A 21,731-nucleotide genomic window follows, 5' to 3' on the forward strand; every position below is an offset into this window, starting at 1 on the left:
CAGCGTGACCTTTTCCAGACAGCTCGGGGTTCATTCCCCATGACAGACAATCCTCACCTTAACCTTCGTGGGAGTCTGGGCTGGGTGAGGGCTGTACTACATCCCTGAAGGAAAATCATAGAATTGGTTCGGTTGGAAAAGACCTTTAAGATCATTGAATCCAACCATTAACCCAGGACTGCCAAGTCCACCACTAAACCATGTCCTTAAGTTCCACATCTACATGCCTGTTAAATACCTCTGAGTATGGTGACTCAGTCACTTCCCGAGGAGATTTCAAAACAGTGCAATTTGTAAATTATATTGTTTTATAAAATTAACGTTCCTCCCCATCCACGAACTCTGCACTAGAGGATCTTTGCTACCCATTTGCTTGAGCCCCGAGAGGACTTCCCGTGTAGTGTTCAATTTCTCATAATCAGAAAGGCTCAGCCCTCTTACCTTCAATAACACACTGATCGGGGATAGGAATTTTCCTCCCCATCTCTGTGACATATGCTTTCACTTTACCCAGGTTTTCCTTCAAGTGCAAGTAGAGCTTGTCCTGGTATTCCACAGGGCTCGTCACTGCCTCCGGGCTTCCTTCGAGGGCCTTTTCTTTAGCAGATTCTGGCAGATTTGCTGATTCTGGGTAATCGATACTTTGGCGTGAAACCACGGAATTTCCCAGTTGCATTGCTTCAGTATCAACACTAAAAGGCAATTTATCATTTTCTTGGCTAATGTAGATCTCTGTAAAGGAGATACCAGCAGTTATCTCCCCATTCTCCTCGTCCTGGCCGCTCTCTGAGTTAACCCCCTTCATGCGGACTGCATGCAAAGCGAGGCTTTTGGACCTGGAAGGCGATGAAGGAAAGGAAAAATGTTTTGGAATAGGGGTAAGACACAAAAATCACCCAAATGCGTGCTCTTCCATGTTACCCCTGTGCAGCTGGCTCAGAGCTGAGCATGGGACTCACTCAGCCCGAAGCAAGTACCTTTTGGTAAATACGCATGTCAAAAGCAAAACTCAAGCCGCAGATTTAATAAGTAAATGAAACTAAATAATATCCATGTATCACAACATCTGCGTGCCATGGAGGGAGCGAGTCAACCTATCTGCAAGAAACTTATAACCCCAGGACTGGAGTGTAAGCTTTATTGATCACATCATAAAAATGACATCCAGCAGCCATTTAACTGAACCAAGATTCAGCCTCCAGTTCTTCACTGCCCTGTACCGATATGCCGAGGATGAAGTTAAGCCTCTGGAAGAGGAAGAAAGGTCGAAGTGGAGTGACAAGGGCAAATACTGGAGCAGGAAGAGAAAAACTCTGCCGTGCACAGGCAGCCTAAGCGGACCATGAGTGCGTGTTGCTGCCTCAGCCCTTATCTCACCCAGGTCCCGGGAGAGGCGCACTCATCTCACACAGCACACGGGCAAAACCAGATTCAAGCATTTGATATGTCTTGCTAGCAACAATACACAAGAAAGGTCTCTGTATCTTCCTTTCCAGTAATATCTGTATGCAAATATTTTCCTATTCTTTGTGCTGTTTTAGGGCACAGAAGAGATTAAATAATTTAGAAAGTTCTTATCCAGCCTTTGAATGCATGGATATGAGACTTGGCTAAAATTAGACTTATGATGCCCATAGGTATCATGGAAGCAAACCAAATTCTCAATGCTTAGATAAAACTTTATTACAAAGCTGATATTCATGAAAATCACTCACACATTTTACAGAACCATACCTGTTAAATCTCATATCCTTCCTTTCTTCTTTAGAAACCTGGCCTAAACTGTATCTCCGCACTGAGCCAGGAGTACTGTTGTCAACATTTATTTTCTCTTCAAAAGCCTGTATTTTAACTTGAAGTTTTTCATCTTCTTCATTTCCATTCATAACAGATTTGAAATCATCCAGTGGTACAGGGGATTCTGTTTCAGCATCATTTTCCATTCTGAGGAAGCAGAAAGCAGAGATTTAACTCTGGCACACTGTGTCCATAGTGATGCTGATGCTGCATTTCTGCCTGTGACCTGTATTACATATTCAGTAAAATAATTACGTTTCAGCAGAGATTCTCTTAGAGCTTGACTAATCATTTTCAGAAACATCATCTAGACCAATGTCTCTGTCAGATGGATCAGAAACATTGAACATCTCTGACAATATGGGATTAGAAACTATGTGCCGTATCTGCATAAGCAAAACCCAATTCTTTCCCCAATAGTCTCACGACAAAAGGTTTTTCAACTGAACTTAAACCATTTTCTCAGGCTTGCTAAACAGCAACTTATAACGTTTTTTCCATAAACCGAAGGTCAAGCTAGTTCAGAGTTTATATAAGTCTGTGGTTTTAAAGTTTTGACAAAAGTACATGCAGTTCCCACCAATGACCGTACTCCGAGTAAGAAAGTATCTTTCAAAACTCAGCACATGGACAGAAACAGACTCAGCAAAAGTTCTAAGCAACGTGACTGGAGTTCAGCAAAAGAGAAAGAGAAAATGAAGAATTAAAATGAACTCTGAGGGCTGCAGGACAAAGCTGTTTTGTTTTAAATTTGATTGCTATGTTAGTCTTAGAATATGTAACCTTTTAATGCAAAATTCAAAGATAACTTTAAAATAAATTGAAGGGAAGCTGTTGATTTTTAAGACCAAAGCCCTAGGGCACAGCAGAAACCTTATGCAGAAGGTCCCAGGATGAAAGGTGCACCACCCAGGGCAAGGGAGGCACACTGATGTCACACCCCGCTCCTAGTGCAGCTGTTTCCCTGCTCAAACCCACGCTTCCTAGACCAAAGTTTGCTGTCCAAGTGCTGGATTCCCCAAAACAGGGCTTCTGAAAATAGTTTGCTGGGTTTCTGCGCAGCTCACAGCAAGACTCAGCTCCTCCAAATATTGGGCCGTTTGCCAAAAAACTAAACTTTGAGTATCTGTACTCTCCCTTGAAGATGCTGCTTGGCCTTTATGCACCAGGAGCAGGACTGAATTTCCCAGGGAATCACCAGCAAACTGTGGCAAAAGCACTCCTGCTCCTTCCCCTCTTCTTGAGGGAGGTGCCTTCTGCTGGGGATTTGTATGTTACCATTTACTCCTGCAACTATAGCATAACTGGACCAAAAAATCATGAAGGCAGTACAAAGACACTCAGAAATTTCTTACAGAATTAAGGGGTATTTGACAGTATTTGCTTTCTAAGCTCTACCCACAGCTCTATAACAAGCTCATTCTGCTTCTGACCATTTTTTTTGTGTTTTCTTTTCCTGACAAACATCTGAAGAGCTAAATCTGTAAAATACGGATACAGAAAGCCACAAATGATAGTTTTAACATCGCATGTTCAAAGCAGCAGTCTCAACAAGTCATGCTCACAGTTGGGAAGCCTGTCACAAACTCCTGCAAATTACCAATTGTGGGAAGAAAAAAGATGTTTAAAAAAACCAACCACAAATACTGCATCAGAAAATGCACGTTTTCATTTGTTTTGATAAAGGCAGTTCAGGGTATTTCTCAGGGGAGTTGGCGAGTTTTATCTTGCTTTGTTTTTAATTTAGGCAAGATCTCATAATAACGCTGTGGAAGACTTTGAAAAAAAAAATTCTTCTGTAATAAAGAACTTTGGTATGACCTTTACTAACAAATCTTCCTGGAGATGTGAGACAAGATTTAATTTATGAGGAAGCTGCCACTCCAATGTAACTCTCAACACTGCTCCCATTGTGGGAATTAAGCACTGAGAAAAATGTCTGTTACGTACGTAAATACATATAGAGCCCTATGGCTACAGAAAGGATTTATGGACTGATGAGGTTTATGAATGACAGACCCAAACCCGCAAGCCTTGGCGATGTCTGGAGGCCTTTGGTAACTGCACCTTTTCATCCAGCATGCTCTCGCTGAGCTCCGATGGCTTTATGAAGGCAATACCAGAAAACGCTTCTGCTAAAGAAACATGTTAACAAATCCTATTTGCTGTACGAAAAGCAGCACTAAGTTAGTGTGTACAGGGCTTATCGCTGCCTGGTGCTCCTCAAGCCACCACCTCAGTCTTGACCCTGTTGGTGCCTGGGATTTCAGAGCAACTGCGAGCACTGCGGGAGGGAGGCAGAGGACTCGGCCCTGGGCATGCCCCCACAGATCACTCGCTCTCACGTGTACCCACTTTGCGCTTGCATCAATTCCCAGGAAGCCAAAAGCACATACCCCAAGCGAAACGTTCAATGAAGCCTCCACCCCACACCCAACGGGATGCCTGGCAGGCCTTCCTGCTGCCCTCCCCTTCCAGCAACAGTAAAATAAACTATTGTTTGCAATCTTGGCAAGAGACATTCGGCACATTGCTGAGGTTGCTGGAGCAGGATCAGCTTACACCAAAGCTCAGGCTTGTTTTCAAGAGGAAAAGGATGCACAAACCTATTGAGAAATCATAAGGATCTGGCTTGCAAAGATGGTGCTGTGCTACTCATCGCTTCGCTCCTTTTAAATTCTCTGTAGAAAGAGACCTAAATATACAGGTCAGCAATTCAAGAGTGATACATTAATTTGAAGAGCCTTTCTCCAGACCACCAGCACCATTATCAACATCACCAGTCAGGTGCTTCAAGTGGGAAAAAGAGCATACACGAATAGGAATTACTAAAAATACACTTGAGACGGGATTGCTTCCAGAGCTTCAACTCTGTCCTTGTGGCTCGCCAGTGTACAGATATAATCACCTCCTCAAATACAACAGACATGCAGGTCTGAAAGGCAAGTGGTGGATAGCGAGATGGCGATCTCAAAACCTCTGGCTCACTGTTGGGAAGGCCATCAAGAACTTCCAAATCTTGCCAGGAACAATCATGGAAACATCATCAGCCAGGTAACATTCAAGGCTGAGGTGCCACAGGGAGCTGGAGGCTGCACCCCAGCACTTCACACGCCATGCCGCTCACCATGGTGGAGGACAAAACATTTTACTAGGTGATGCTGGCAGATGCAGGCAGTGGTGTGTGCTGCCTGGCCTGCCAGGCAGGACGTGGAGTGGCAAGGGGAGTGGACACTTCACGCAGACAGGCTTCTTGGTGCCTGCACTGAATTAAATCATGCTATAGTCCCTTCCCAATATTGGAAATTCTTAGAGGCTAATATAGCTCTCTTCACCACTAAAAATGTTGATTTAAAGAAGGACAAACACTGTAGAAAATGAATGGTAAAGGAATGCTTAATGATGTCTTGTGCTACACCTACTCTCTGCTTTAAGGAGAAAAGAATTTCATCCAGCCACTACACTGAAATGAGTAGCACGGGTATAGCCTGTCATGCTCAGTTCTTACCCAGAATGAGGACTTGGAAGTGTCATTAAATTTTCTTTCTTTACTTTCTTGCCTTCTTTTAACTGACCATGCTATACTTCTAGGTTGGACTAGTCCATTAAAACCCTGTATGTGTTCTTAAAAACACCTCTGAGACTAAATAACTTGCGTTTTAGTGACAGTAAGGGGCAACAGAGCATCACATGGTTTTAATTATACTCTCCACTAACTGCATGTAAAATTCCCTGTGTCAAACAACTCCAGGCCAGCTATCGCTCTAAAGAAATCAGTTTCTTCTTATGTAAACACAAGATTCTGGAAGGAATGGTTATAATCCAGCCACACATTTAAAAATCCCATTTTCCTTTCACAGAACAAATACTTTGGATTGCTGCTCTTCAAAAAACACTGCAGTTCAGTAACAGCAGCAGCTCTGAAGCTAGGAGGGCATTTCCGTGTTGACAAGTGGACTGGTCCCACTTATGCTAGTACAAGTCAGAATAAACTCTGCTTAAATAGTGGAGAATGCTCATTTTAGCCTTAATTGCTGTGCCACAGTTGTTCTTGTCCAATTTGGCTGATGATTTGTTTGATACAGGCCTGAAATGTGAAACCAAATAACTAAAAAAGCATAATTGTGAAAAATCAAATCAGTGTTTTGCTGTGATCTCTCACAGCTACATTGAGATAACAAGATGATGGCAACTGCAAGTAACCAGGTTCACAGAGGATTAGGCAGGGGCAATAAAATAATTTTTTCTAAAAAATTTAAGAACATAAAAATCAAGCAGCAGTTGGAGAATAAGGAATAATTTCAGAAAGGTTTGTTTGAAAGGGTCCAGGCCCTGCCACTGGCTCAAGACAGCTGTGTGCAAGGCAGACCCCGCTGCAGCAGACATGTCCCAGGACACTGTTCCTTACCCAGAGGAGCATCAGGAACAGGTTTTCTTTCCCATCGCCTCTGGCTACACTCATGCCTGCCTCACAGCGAGCACAGCTGCATCACAGGGACTGTCCTGTCTCATGAAAGCATCAATTTATCCACAGAAATGTTAAAAGCTGGTAACAACAAAACAAATAGTGTGGAGAAAAGTCTATTTTAAGTTCCTTCCACTGCAGACATAAGACCAGACTCTGCCCTTCTTTAAACCAAAATTAACTCTGAGCGGCTCCACTGCAGCCCTGGGATAAGGTTTCCATGGCCCGCCCCTCTACCACCCTCCAGAGTCTAGCCCCCTGACCCCATGGCACCTTTCATGCTCTGAAGACAGCAGTTGCATTTTCATTTGCTTATATGCATGGCTGTGTTCAAACTTGTCACTCAGAAGCAAATACAACTTAAACAAGCAAACAGCCAAAGCCTTTTTCTTTCATGCCTAGTATCATTAGTAGAGGTTTTTTTCCTGAAGGAAAATAAGGTTATTTCCCGAAAAATCCACTGAAAAAATAGTATAATTTCCTCTCTTCTTCTCCCCCAGACTCTCCACCCAAACAGTATTTTGCATCTGTAACCACACTCATGCAGATAACAAAGCTTCTGCTCCTCAGCAAAACAAATGGGACTTTCAGAGAGAAATGGGGAAACACAGCAACAACACTTTAATGAAAACCTTTTCTTGTTGTTTACTGGTTTTTATCAGCTCTAGAGATAAACGTTAAGCACAGAAGATAATAAGGAATAGGAACATCATAACATTTTAGCAAATAAAGTAATTTTTCTACCGTAAAGCAAGGGACCATGATGGGCTCTGTGAATAATTATTATGCTTTGTTACTGAAGCCTCAGTCCCTGTCCTGCTTCACTGCAGTTCCCAGAATACGTGACATCCTTCTGGTCCCCTTCACTAAGTGACATCTGGCATGCTCTTCTTCACAGCTGAAGCTGGCTGGTTTGGAAGACATGTATGTCACTGCATGCTCATGTTCCTCTCTCCACTTACGCTTTTTCACTATCTTCAATGAAACTTTTCATAAAAGAAGTGCTGAGGGGCTCCTTTTCAGCTAAAGTTTCTGCCACCAGGTGAAGTTTGGACATTTCTTGGGGCCTGGTTGTAAAACAAGGGACTATATCAGGGTTCCTGTCCATTTTAATTTTTAACTCTCTCCAGGATACCAACCCATTGTTTCTTGAATTACTTCAATGTTTTGGCTCCAACCCTACAAGTCTGTCTCCACAGTTGTCCTTCACGGTTATGAGTTTTCTGACATCTGCATTAATTGTTTTCAAATAATTACTATTCCTTTGTGCCCTCGTGGCCTATTTTAGTATACACAATGCTAATTATAAGTCTCTCCCTAATTAAAAGTGACTACCACTATATGTTTAAATAACACTTACATTCTTGCTGTGACAAATGCAGCAATGCTCCCAATGCTTTAACCTTAGGATACACATTTGAAAGAAGCTGAGTGAGCAGAACATCTTTTTGTACAAGCTTGAGAAAATTTTTTCAGACTTTTTTTAGCAACCTTTATCAGGGAGCTACTCCAGTCATTGTTCTCATCAGCTTCAGCAGTTATCGTCTAGAATAAACTCAAAGATGATTGTGTAGCCTGATTTCACCAATGTATTTTTAACTGAAGCTTTTGAGGTCGCCTTAGTCTACTTATCTGAGACATGGCTTTCTTGCTATACATTAAGTGCTAAAACTTTAAGAGCTTCTTTATTCTTCAGTGCAAAATGACGCAATTTCTATTGAATGACATTCATACATCATTCATGCCTAGTAGCATGAATCTGGTGCCTGCAGTGCACCTATAGCTCTTACTGCCACCCTTTAATTACAGATTTCTGCCTTAGTGTCAATCATACTTATGCTTGCATTTGAAACACATACTGCAAGTTACTTCTACAAGTAGGGATGTTGCCTATCAGGTGTCTGTGAACAGCTTCGTGTGCTTACCTAACTCTATAAATAACACAATCCAGTGGCTGAGTGAGTACATACGGGAATGATACAAGAGGGATATCCAAGATCGATATGAAAATGGCAGTGTAGCAAGTTATAGGAACTGCAGTACATCTTACTTTCAGCTGATTGTTCATTCATTGTAACTTGAACGTATTTAATATAAATTTATGCTGCCTCACACAGCCATGGAGATGACTGTGGCTTTATTGTACAAAAACTAGTTTTACCTGGCTCCTGCCGTGTTGTCGCTTTCTAGCTGTCGGACCAGGAGCTTGGCTATGGTGGTGAAACTGTTGCTCATGCGGTAGATATCTCTGCTCTGGGTACCCAAGATGCTCAAGAAGGTGTCAGTGAGACTCTTAATTTCCAGCAAAAGAATATGGTGAAATGAGTGCTCCATGTTGGCCAGCTGGTTCACCAAATACATCAGGCATATTCTGGCTTGCTCCTAGACAACACAAGGAGGTAAGAACAATTGCAAACAAATTAATTCATTGTTTGCTTGTGCAAGGGAGGTTTGCGTGTGTGCTGCTGATTAAAACATTGTCACTGGGGAATAGTGACTACCCTGTGATAACTAACAAAAACGCAACTGCATCAAATGCAGAGTTTATTTTTCTGTACTATTGACATTACTTTTCTTCCTCTTGGTATTACTTAACCCAGCCTAACTTCAGCACAGCTTGTCTCCTAAATCCTAGAGTCAGAGTCCCTAATGCCTCTTTGAAGGGCCCTGTGCATTGCTCTAGGGTGGCAGATCAGCCTGGCTCAGTAACCAGAGCTCCAGCAGCAAACCTAGCTCCCCTTTCATCTTTGATGGGACTAACCAAGCTGCTTCACCTCCCTACACCCAGTTTCTGTGCCCTTTCTTGACTTTATTCTGCGCTGTTTGTGGCAGGTAAGCTCTCTTGTAAGTGACAAATCACTCATGCTGCTCCAGGACACAGGGTCTCTTTCTCGTGCCTGTACCCAAACCCGTTGCACATCGAGCTCACACAGGTATTAGCACAGACACAAACGTGTTATAAACTGCCAACAGACCCTGTGGCTCAGGTCTGCACTGCTATGAGGCACTGCATGACCCACAACCAACTGCGGTTGTGCATCTTTATTAGCCTTGTCTTGTTCATGGGCTAATGTCCTGATTTTGCTTTGTCCATGTCACACTCCACTCCATAACTGCAAACAATCAAGGGTCACCAGGCAATTGCAGTGAATTCTGCACATGCCATTAGCTGTCACAAATACTTTACCAGGAGTGAAGATCTATTTTTCAGACCATAAAACGTTTCCTAGTCACAACTTCCTTTCTGGACCTGTTGGGTGTTGCTGATGTGCTATATTTAGCAGTGTCACCTAAGAGCCTGTCGTCACTGGTGCTACCCAGGCTGAGCGCCACTCCTCTTGCACAGCATCAGCAGAGGAGCGAGGCACTGCGAGACTATCACCATCCCTTCTCACTAGTGGTGGGAGGTTAAAGCACCTCGTAAATCACAGGGCTTCTCTCCTTTCATAGCGATTCATTTAGGAGCAACACTAAGATTAGACCCATGACTAACATTGCAACAAAGAGAAATGAGATTTTGTTTTAAGATCTCATCACACACGATAAGGTGCTGTCTGGCAAGCTGTATCAATCACTGCCTACACACTGAAGTCTGACATGCCCTCTGTAGCCAAAGTTTTTGCTAGCCAGTTCTTCAGGGGGATGTGATCTCGTCAATTTCTCAGCGAGATCACATCCTCCACAAATTAGGATTAAAGAGGCTGTTTCAGATCACAGTATTAAACATGCAAATATTTTCTAGCACAGATACTTTATCATCTCTGCTTGGCAAAGATACAAAATTCCAGTTCCAACTATTTCTGTATGTACACGTACAAATCCACATACTAAAACAGAAACCCCAAAGGTGAAGAAATGCATTAGGGTTCCTCTGTTTTATTATAATTATCCTAAGTGTAGTAGATTCCACAGTCCTAAAAATATCTAAGTGGGAAAAGCAGCAGAGATTGCGGCAATTAACTCAGGAGCTCTTATCAGATCCTCCACTGGGGTAACCACGTACGGCTCTGTTCAGTGAAACCCACTTGGTACTCAGCAGATTGTTACAGAAATTGGGAGATATTTTGCTTTTAGAGCCTGTGCAGAAATGCGAGCAAATGCAAAAATAAAAAGTTCTTTCCTTCTTCCCAAGGGTTAGCAGAAAAGGAGGGGAAGTAGTGTGCCACACACGTACTCCAAACACTGTGGGGCAATAGGATTATTACCTCTTCTCTTCTGGGACCTCGTAACAGGAGAGAAAAAATTGCTGAAAGTTTGATTCCAAATACAGCTGGGCCATAAAAATACACTGGGGACTTCAGCAGAATGCAGCCTGAGCATCACAAGCAAGATATTTTTGAAGAAAAAGTCAATTTATTTCAAACAAAAGAGGATCTGCTATACTGTGCCATGACAGAGATAAATGAGGAAAGCATATCAGACAAATTGCTTCCCTTCAGCCATATGGGGAAAAACTACAGCTACATCCTCGATGGGCTGGATGGTGTGACGGAATGAGCATTTTCCTCAATGGCTTGAAAGGGGTTGACTTTTTGGTGCATATTCACTAGTTTATTTGGAAGACAATCCTCCCTCCAAGAGATAAACACAGGCTCAATTAACATTTAAAACACATTTTTGTTTCCTAAACAAACTGTGCAGCAGACCTAACTGGAAGAGAAGTTTTGACCATTTTCATGTCACTTTGATCCAGCTGGAGTGTCTCCAGCCATGCTGAAATGCTGCTACTCGCCTGGAGTGAGGTAAAAGAACAATAAACTCTACTGAGTAATATAATATGTAACTGTTGTACAAAACAAAATTAAACCAAAATAGCTCAACATGAAAGCAGTCATTATCCCTGCCACAATTTTTATCCAAAAATTTTCAGAAAGCCTATTTGGATGTATATAACCCATTGTCATTTTTAACAATGCTTATTTTATGTATTCATATATTTTTTCATAAGCATCCCTTGCATTTTATGGCATTTCATCTGCCAGTAGGTGAAGATCTAAAATACAAGCAATAAGGTGTGGCAAAGTATTTTGCTTTAGCTTAAGATCAGGCTCAGAAAACTACAAAGAGATCACAGGCTTTCAGAAGTAACTCCAATTTCCAGTTGGTCCAAAACTTACAGTTATTGGGGGAGAAAAAAATAATAAAACATTCAACTGACCTATGCCCTGAGATGGTGTTTTGCTTTGCACAAATTTACGGTTGAGGGACAAGTTCTGATTTCAGCTTCACCCGTGAGACTGTCACTGACATCATCAGAAGTGCCGTGTATAAACAAGGGGGCAACCTTTAAAATAAAGGGATCTGTTTTCAACCAAACCTCTTGTCTCTCCAGAGGGCTGTCTGAACTGCCAAGGTGGAGAGAGCAGCTCAGTGAAAGCATATGAGGTTGCTTCTATAAGCCAGCAGAGAGGGTTTTCTATTCATATCTACAATCCATACCATAAAGGGCCAAGCCTCAATCCTTGCTGCCTCTTTTCCCCAAGTAAACCTCCCAGTGAAATAAAATATCGACAAATAAAATTCCAACACTACCATTGTCGTTTCATTTCCCATTTGTTTTGCTTGGCCGGGAAGGGGATGCAGATTCACATCTAACTAAGACCTAGCAGCATATCTGTAGCATGGCTCCATTACAGGAAAAGGGAGAGAAGTGACAACAGCGGTTTTCAGGAAGGCATTGCCGCAGTGGGCTGCAAGATGAGACCATCAGCAGTGCACATGTCTGCAGGGACCCTTTTGCTGCTTGCACATTTCTACTTGGACCTGATCTAAATAAATTAACTGGCTGCAGTAATGCTTGTAACTTAGCAGTTAAATTTATAGATCAGAGCATTATTTTAATTCTTTCTTGTGGGTGCATTCATCGTTATATACTAAGACTTTAAGATCCATCCAGCTTTTATGATGCCAGATGTGTTTCTGCTTATTTTATTGCAGGCTGAAGGCTGATTGTCTGCACTGCTGTCAGTGATGCCCCATACATCAGAGAAACCTATGGCATTTTTTTTCCTTTCAAGTAGTTTGACCTGCATGGGAGCATCCAGAGACACGACCCATCTCTTGGCTTTCAACAGGATGGGGGCAAAATCTGTACAAAGAACCAATGGAGTAAAGCAAACAAAACCTTACAAGGGAAAAGGAGGGCTATGAGAGATCCACAGTGTTGCTAAACACGCAAGAGCCACAAGGACCCTTCAGTCACCACATCTGGTCTGATGCAATCCCAGGCAATTGTGGACCAATGAATGTCCCACCAAAGTAGCTTCTTACAGCCCCACAAAACTGCAGGTCACAAAGCACTCAGGTTCCCTGAAATAAAATAAAAACCCCTTAGGTAATTCCTTAGGTAAAAAGACAAAATCCACAAGTAGAAAGTGAGAGAGAGATCATCAGTTACATTGTCTGTGAAGGAAGAAGGAACTTGCTATGTGAAAACGCCCAGGTTAGGTGGGGCAGCAGACCGCATCCTACATCACAAGAGGCAAAAGCCCTATGAAACAAAAGCACTCCACAAGGACGAACAGGAAACTTTTAAGCCTCCCCTGCTGCAGCATAAGTTTTGCACCCAAAATGTGACTTGCCTTTGCTCCAGCATGCAATGCCCAGTCACCACCCAAGCACATTTTAAGGCTCTTTCTGCATCATATATTCCTGAGGGAATAACTGAACTGGCAGCATGGCACTGCCAGAAGCACGTCCAAACCCTTCGAGGGCACCAGTGACACAAATGTACCATTTCCCACAAGGAAAGGCAGCAGGCACTTAGCCTTTCTAGCAGAGAGCAGTGGTGCTGGCAGGGCAGAGGCAGCTGCCAGACCACTCATGGGCAGGGCTGGGACGCCAGGGCACTGCAGACAGTGCCCGAGACCTACTTGCTCCTCAGGCTGCCCCAAAGCTCCTCTATATTGTGCTTGGACCTCTCCTCACCCGGAAAGCTTGCCTTCATTTTCTCACCAAGATGTTCTCCCTGGCTTGATGCACAGTGTTGACAAGCCTTTTTCTGCCAGCCTGGCTCCTCTGCCTAGCACAAAGGAGACAGAACAGTGTGGGGACAACCCTCTGGAGAAGATCCAGTGCCGAGGTTTCACAGGGCACGTAACCTGCGTCCAGGTGACAGCATTGTGCAAGCCTGGCACTGGTGTCAGGGGCCTCATGGACTGATACAGCTCAAAGACAGAAATAAAATGAAGTTACAGGAGCACTGATAACTACTTAGACACTTCAATCGGGACAGATCTTCTGTAATTCAGAATTATTCGGCTTTCTATCTTTTTAGAAAGCAAAACGATGAGGAAAGCAGCCATTCGTTTCACATTGGCAAGTTCACCTCTACCACCCTTTCTGCGTTGCTTTTTTCAATGTTTTTGAGTATCTGGTGAAAGGTCTCCCGGATGTCACTAAAGCAAAGCCCACTACAAACAAAAGAAAAGCGTGCCATCTCTGCAAACAGGCAGCGCTCGTGGCGACAGAGTGGGCTGGAATGCAGTCTGCTGCTAAGTCAGCAGCCTGCAGCTTCTTAGAAAAATAAGACATATGACACAGGACACAACGCCAGTTACTCAACACTTACGAGAGAGACTAGAGATTAATTATTCAATGTAGGCTTGCCCAGGCTGTATATGTAACACTTGGTAGCTACGTGCATCTGCACAAGCCAATAGATTTAAAAAAATAGAAGGAGAAAATGCTCTGCAAGTCATTTCTTTGTGAACTTTGCTATAGCCTGTAATTTCCAACAATATATGAAACACCACAAGTCCAGTTGGTTCCTTGCTTATTCTTGGTATCAGTATAAAACAATAGCAACAAAAGGCAAAATAAATTTGTATCACAGAAAAGGAGCTTCAGAGACACTCGCATGGGAAAAGCTGGTTCAACGCACTAAAATACAGAATCCAAATTAAATCCTTCTTATCCCAGCTGTGCTCATTTGAGGATTAGCTAGTTATAAGCTGTAAAGCTTCTAGGAGATGTTGACTATTAAGTACTAAATGCAGAATTAAGCGTGGTCACCTACAGTTCTTATAAAAGTAAATCTTGCTGGGGGGGATGTAAGTAAACAAGGAGAGAACAAGCAGCTTAATTTGGCTCAGTCTTCGACGTGATTTTTGGCTTCTCCACCCCCCCACCCCCACAACAGAAATCAGATTTATAAAGTCAAACCAAATCTGGTTTTGATTCTTACAAGATTAATTTCATTTAAAATGAATATCAAGTTCAAGATCTGTAGAAATAGCAAGTATATGTCTTCCTGTGCAGTACCTACAACGATCAGACATCCATCACCCAGCCAATACACACTCCAAACTAAGCAGCAGAGGAGAAAGGATTGGCCTTATTGCAACAAGTGCAACGAGGCTTGCACGGACCCCATCCGCACCAGTGAACAGGAGTGTGGAGGGGCTGCTGCCGCCCCTCTGCTCCTGCCCCACATGGCTTCTCCCTGCCTCCCACCAGGCTCCCCAACTCCACAATATCCATTTAAATCAGCGCTACTCTCTCACCTAAGAGTATTACCAGAACAATTCTGAATTATTAAAAAGGTTGTGCAAAGGGAAATTTCACTTTAAACTTCCTTGCATTTCTCACGTGTCTTGTTTTACCTTCAGCAACATGTAGCAGGGCACAACACACACCTGCGATGGGTTTGCCTGATGTGCCTACACTGGGTCAGGCAATATGCTTCAAGTTGTACCACTGATCCTTCATCACCCAGCAGAGCTGTTGCCCAAACGCACTGACAGCTGCTGGCAATCTGCAGCACAAGGCACAGAGCCTAATCCCCCCCCAACAACCCTCACTCCCGAGATTTAAGGGACTAACTTTGGTTAGGGGCCAGAAGAAGCTATTTTCTCTGGAGACAAAAGCCTCTCTGGAGATTCTCCAATGACCACTATCATTGATGAGAGCACATCGTTATCTGTATCTGCAGAAGTAAATCGAAGAACTATCATCTTAAGGCAGAAGATGAATATATGGAGGATTTTTCCCTGCACAGCAAAACAATGCAACTTCTCCCCTTTTCCCTCTGAACTGGCCTCTGGCAGAGTCAAAGGAAGGACAACCAAAAAGTCTGACTCAAAGGCAAAACCTACAGTAAAATATCTAGCCTTTATGCAGACAAACTCCAGTTGACTTAGTGCAAGTTTTGCCTCAAGGATTGCTGAAAGGACACAGAAACTGCAGGATTCGGCTCTTTGCCAAAATAAATTATCCAGGTTACTGTATGGCAGGCATCAGTGCCACACTCCAGCAAATAGATTTATTACACGGGATTCATTTTCTGCTATATAATCGAGTTTTGTCACAGTCATAAAAATTTGAATTATTTACCAGAAAACTCTTTGAGCTCAGGAGAACATTATTTTTGTTTTTACAGAACTGTGATTTGAGGTGGAAAGAAAATGTCTATTAACAGTGGTGGAAGACACATAAGCTCATACCTGGGAATGACAATAAAATCTCATTAAAAATCATGATGTGTCATAAGTAAGTCTAATCAGTTTGGTGTCCTCAGGACACCCAAGGTCTCAAGCAATCGGGTAGTTTAGAAGCTCATGGTGGTAATCTCCTCCAGGCTGTATTTTTAGGAACTGGGGATAGCAGCAGGGTAAGCTGGGTCTTTTTGGGGTCTAAGGCATGTCCCTGTCCCAGCAGGACAGAGTAACATCGGATCTTCATGAGTGGCATCCCTTGCTGCTGGGGACACAGGGATCCTTAGGCTGCTCATCAGAGCTGGTATTTGGGGAGCGCAGAGGGCTCTGGGGCCTGACAGCTGCCTGACATTTTCTGTACACACAGTGTGTTTGAGACTGTTCACAGCACCTGGATTATGTGAACGTTGCTCCTGCATCCAGACAGGCACAGTTATGACTAAAGCAAAAACTTCAGGGCAAATTCATTATACTGCCATGAAACTCCCTTAATTTTTTTAGGAGTTTGTCACTGTAAATCCTTTTTAGGCATAATGTTCACGTTGGGTCAGATCCCAAACAAAGATGTTCCTGTGATGAAGCTTGAGCCCGGCATCACCACTGAGCATTTTCTTTATGAAGACATTCGTCAGAAGTATACAATTAACTACAGCTACAAAGCCAAAGTATCTGGATTACACTACATGAAGAATTTTGTCTTTCACTACATGATTACAACTTTCCTGAAGGCTATATGCATCTAAAATAAGATAACATACAAAGGGTGTGCAAAATACATTTTTCCTTTTCTCTGCATTTCATTGCACGTATAGGTATGCTGCAACCTCGCTTAGCTAAGCCCCTGGAATAACGGGAGTCTTGTGCTTTTACCAGATGGGAGGTTTGGCCATCCATAAAAGGATAATTCATATAAACAGAACCCATACAGGCACAGAAAGAGCTATACAGTAAAGAATAATAATTTACATATTTATCTTTACAGTTATGAGAATGTAAGTACTCACCTTTTTCATGCACCTTAAGTTCTTCTACAAAGTTTCTTTCTTTCCCAGTAACCTGTTCACCACGTGCCTGTTCCTTGGTTAGGAGGCCGAAGGGTGGTCTCAGTCACTAAAACACCATGTCTCATTTTTGCGCTACTTGCTCTCCTAGCCACGTTGGTGGTATTATAGTCTAGACCTACCATGGTCTTGTGACTGTGAATATGTTCTGGTAGGGCAGTCTGGTTACTCATGAAGAAAGGAATACTTAGATGTATTACTTCACACAAGATTTAGGAAAAAAACCAAAACAACACAACCTCAAACAATCCAAGCCCAAAACCAACCAACTAACTTAGTTTTTAAGCTTACCTCATCAATATGTCCAACAGCTCCAAAGATCTTTGCTGTTTGCCCAATCAGACTTGGAAAACTCTCACCAATTTCTTTCAACATTGGAAGAAAAGCAGCTAAGGCTGTTGGTTCATAGCTAGATATTTCTATAAGTATGTTTAGAATAATGTCACCATGGTTAGGGTCTCTCAGGTGGCCAAATAGAAGTGGTATACACTCTTTCAGCACCTATTAAAACGTCAGACAGAAACAATTTGTGAATATAATTTTAAAAATTGCAAACAATATATATAACCAAAAGAGGTACTGTGTATCACAGCGATAAAAATAAAACACCCAACTTCGATTCAGTAAAATAGTTTTCCACCCTTGCTGACCCTTGCACACAGCTATTGCTGAGGTCAATCAAAGTTCAGTTCAACATATGGAATAAGGGTAAGCTCTAGCCTTGAAATATTGCAGTTATGCATATATAAGTAAGGAAATGCCCAATTGTTAAAAAAAGACAAAAAACAATCACCTCACCAAATATTTCCCTTGCTCTGGGCCAGTCCTATACTTTCTTGATTAAAACAACCTAAGACTTAGCCTTCCCCAATGATATAGCAAATTAAAGTACTAGTAGAAATTTTTTGTTTCCACTGGAAACTAAATAATGTAACCAGGTTAATAGCTGGAACAGAGTAAAAAATAAAAGGCATCATCCTTATTGCACAAAAAAATCCTGTAGGCAAGTTGTCATTTCTTGTAACAACATAATTTTCAAGAAGCTGAGGATGTAGTCCTTAAAATCATCTCACAAACAGGATGCAGAGTATACAACTATCTACTGAATAATTATTTTTTCGTATAAACACACTGCGCACTAATGTACCTCTGATTCAGTGAAACTGTTGCATCTGTTTAAAAGACATTCCAACACAGGAACAGAGCATAAAATGACCCATTCTCTTATTTTTATGAGGATTATCAGTTTTAGCAAGTTGATACTTACTGCTCTGGCAAAATACTGCAGGTGAGTAGCTGAATCAATTGTTAGTAGTAATAAATGATAATAATAGTAATAATGAGAATACAAAACAAGTTCAGACATGTTGTCTCCAGCGTGGAGCCCTGCAATAGCCAGCGGTGCACCCCAGGCCCCTCCAGCTGACAAGGCCCTTGCTTCTGAAACGAGTTCTAGGTCGTCTGGGAGTTTGTATTTCAACAAAATTTCCTTGGCTACCTGGGGGAAAATACTAACTACTGTTGATTCTTCTTTTCCAAAGATTTTATGAATTTTATAAATTCACAAAGCAGGTAGCTTTGTGCCTTGTTCTAACGCACTGAGTGCTGTCAGTGACATGCAATTTCCAAAGCATGATATATTTTGCCTTAGATAACTCATCTCCAGCTCACTTCTAATCAATTTTCATTTTCCTTGATATGTAATTTAATACGGTTCATATATATATGTTGGAATAACAGTAACATAGTTACAGGAACTCATACTCAGCTGACAGGAAAAGCCAAAAAAGTTAAAAACATTTTCAATTTAACAAAACTTTCTGGTCCAGCAGAGTCATTGATATGTTCTCTTTATGGTTCATCTTATGTATGGAGAATTTGGAATGGAATTAAAGAATTCAGGGGGAAATAACATAGGAAAGCACTGTCATGCATGTTACTGGACCCCTCACTGTTCGAGGACAGGCTTAGCCAAATCATCTGAAACAAACTCCTCCAAAAGGAGATGCAGCATTTAACAGTAGGATATTCCAAACACTGTTTTACCCCAAGTTCTTTTCTCCTAGCCACAATCTGGAGGAGCCTGAGAAGATGGTGCTGTTCGGCTTGATCCAGCTGAGCCATCAGTGCCACCAGCTCCCTCAGATGGAGGTTTATCAGCTGCGGTTGCTTCTCGTACAGAGCAGGCAGGACACGCAGCAGCATCGAGTTCCCTGAGAACAGAGCAAATAAGAGACTGGTGACTGACTGCTGGGCAATACCCTGCAGCTGGAGAGAGCCCTAGAAAACCAGCACACACCTGGAGACACCAGTTTTGAAGAGTCATCAGTACAAAACCTGGGAGGCCTAAAACACACTGTAGAAAAATATATACTGGGCCAAGAAGCCCAATAAACAACCTAAAAAGAATGAATCATGGCAAGTATAACAATGTAGATGTAAAAAAAAAAAAAAATCCCATTAATTATAGTTCATTCTCAAGTACAAGGCTTCTTAATGAGCTTTCAGATTTGGATGATGCTCTGTGGAATCCTAGACCAATCCAAGTGTGATTTAAATTAACCAAAAAGAAAAAAAAAAGGCAGCTAGAAAGCATGTAAAAGCTATATTTCTCTTTTGTTGAGATTCAGACTTTCAAATTAAATAAGCAGCATATGGAAAGAATAGTTGGTTATTAAGAGAACTAAATATGCATGACAGTAAATTTGAACATAAATAGTTAAGGATGCCACTTCCAGGAATAGAAAGGAGCCAGAAAGAGTCAACTGCAGACAGACAAAGATATACAAAACACTCTCTCACACATTTTCTTAAGATGTCTGTGCAAAATTCAATTTGAAACCCAGGCTCATACCAAAATATATAACTTCACATCGCTGTACATGCCTGCCTCAATATATTTAAGTTTTACTTGAACAACATATGGAAAACATCTGCCTATTGCAATGTAGCACAGCTCTTTTTTGTAAACCCCCGAAAGTCCTTAAGGTCTCTTTGGATTTGGTTTCCAATAGGAACTAGCTCTCTGGCCTGCTGCTTTTTCTCCCATTTAAATATGAGCCTTGTAATTTTGGAAGATAAGCAGGTCACTTCATGGATGGTAGGAAAAGGATATATGGTTCAGACTGGACCACATCGTGCTCTTGCCAGATATGAAAACGTACCCCAAGATATTGTCAGGTTTTGCAACATCACCTCTGAGCCAAATAACTAAGATATAATTCATTGCACGTTCAGACAACTTTTAGTCGACCAGCTTGTAACGATCCCTAAGGGGTCTTTATGATTCAGAGAGCACCTCCACACTATTCATCCAGCCACACTTCTGCAACCTTATCCTGAACCATTTACTCTGCTTGAAGAACCATTGGCTTCTTGAAGGCAGCTCTGAGCCCTCTGTACAGCTGCTGCAGTGCTAAAGGCAAGGTTCAGAGCCCACCTCTACTCCCATGGACACAGTGAATTTCTGTCTTGTTCTTTGCTATTAGACAAAGCAGAAAGGCCAGTTGCAAAGGGAATACAATTGCTGATTAATTACCCTAAACAGATTAGCAAGCTCTTCTGTTCTGACCATTTTCTAGCCACATTCTTTGTGCAAATCTCTTCCTGATGTTACAAGTGAATATGTATAAAAAGTGCCACCACTTTTACAAGTGTCACTAACATATCATGGGATTCATACAAAGCACCAATTCACCCAAAGTTAGGACCAAAATTGTGAGAGGATGCATTTACCTGAACTTCTCTAGACTTTAATTAGAGTTTGAAATTGAAAAATTTTGTAACCGAATACACTAAAAATTACTTTCTTCTCAGGATAATTTAGTGCTTACAGAAATAAGTCCTTTCTTTGCACTTGCACACATTTAGCTTCCACTGGAAGATTTCTGCCCACATGGAACAGAGCCCTTAAGCTCCAGTTGAATTTCAGCAATGGTAACAATTGCAAAAGAAGAAATTCCCATGCTCCTGGATGGGCAAAATCATCTCAGCTGTAAAAGTGCAGAGGGAAGGAATTCAGCAGAGATTAACAAAAACTAACAGCTTTAAACAACAAAAGACAGCCACTAATCTGAGACACGCTATTGCCTAAACCAGGATTCCTGTCACAGGTATCTAGAAAGTAAGACTAATTATGCAATCTGAGAAAACAAGCATTTTAAGTATCGGATGCACTAGAGGAGTGATGCAATTTGACTTGACACAACATGATGGATAACAGCCATGAAACTTCTCTGCATAAAAATACTTTGTACAAATGCAAATTGGGCAGTTCCCTACAGCAAACATTGCCAGCTTTATATTCATTAACCAAGATAAATGAAAATCAAAGGCAATTTAGAAGCAACCCCATCACTTTGGAGTGATATTCAAGTGAACTCACTATCATGGAACTGCTTTTAATTGAATAAAACTCTTGCCATTTGTTAGTCACACCTTTTCAGTTTCTAAGGGATTTACATGCAGCTTTACACATGCAGCTCACCAACCTTCTGATTCTTAGAGCTCAGGCAGGCAGAAGTGATTATTGTGCCCATTCCCAAGTAATTCACTTTTTTCCATCTTGCTTCATCTGTCTCAGTCTAAACTAAGAGCCTGAAAAGTATGTTTGTTGTCTGAGAATGGAAAAAACATTATACTCAACTCCTCAATTACCTTCTTTCCCTCTTCCTTCCCCTACCACCCTTACCCCCAATACTTTCCAGATTAGATTTTCTCAGACTTTCCAAGCAGACCACACACTGGGAATTATGCAACTCAGGCAGAAAGTAACGTACAGCTGGGGACACTCCATGGCTTTGCACCCTTGGCTGCAAGCCAGGCAGGGAGGAGGCAGGAGGCATGGACAGCAAGAGGAAGCACCTCAGTGTGCTGCGATGGTGCCAGCCCACCCAGCTGCCCCAGGACTGTGCCCCGGGCACACTTTGGCCACATTCCCCGCACATGCGAATTGCAGAAGTTCCCTTGTGCTCA

The 21,731-nt window shown here is 42.1% G+C and overlaps 1 protein-coding gene across 3 annotated transcripts in view; it reads right to left on the minus strand.

The window, feature by feature from the left end:
* The window catches only part of VEPH1 (ventricular zone expressed PH domain containing 1), a 102,000-nt gene that overhangs the window by 53,173 nt on the left and 27,096 nt on the right, over positions 1–21,731 (minus strand). For all 3 annotated transcript variants that reach the window (XR_008825216.1, XR_008825217.1, XM_056358809.1), the window contains exons 6-10: positions 18,804–18,970; positions 17,049–17,258; positions 8,424–8,644; positions 1,735–1,944; positions 442–836 (exon numbers count right to left, since the gene is read on the minus strand). Coding sequence is in view for 1 of the 3 variants with exons in the window: in XM_056358809.1 (XP_056214784.1) it covers positions 442–836; positions 1,735–1,944; positions 8,424–8,644; positions 17,049–17,258; positions 18,804–18,970 (1,203 nt within the window). In the remaining 2 variants the exon portion in view is untranslated. The remainder of the gene's footprint in view (positions 1–441; positions 837–1,734; positions 1,945–8,423; positions 8,645–17,048; positions 17,259–18,803; positions 18,971–21,731) is intronic.

This window comes from Falco biarmicus, chromosome 13 (assembly GCF_023638135.1).
Source record: "Falco biarmicus isolate bFalBia1 chromosome 13, bFalBia1.pri, whole genome shotgun sequence".
Taxonomy (NCBI): Eukaryota; Metazoa; Chordata; class Aves; order Falconiformes; family Falconidae; genus Falco; species Falco biarmicus.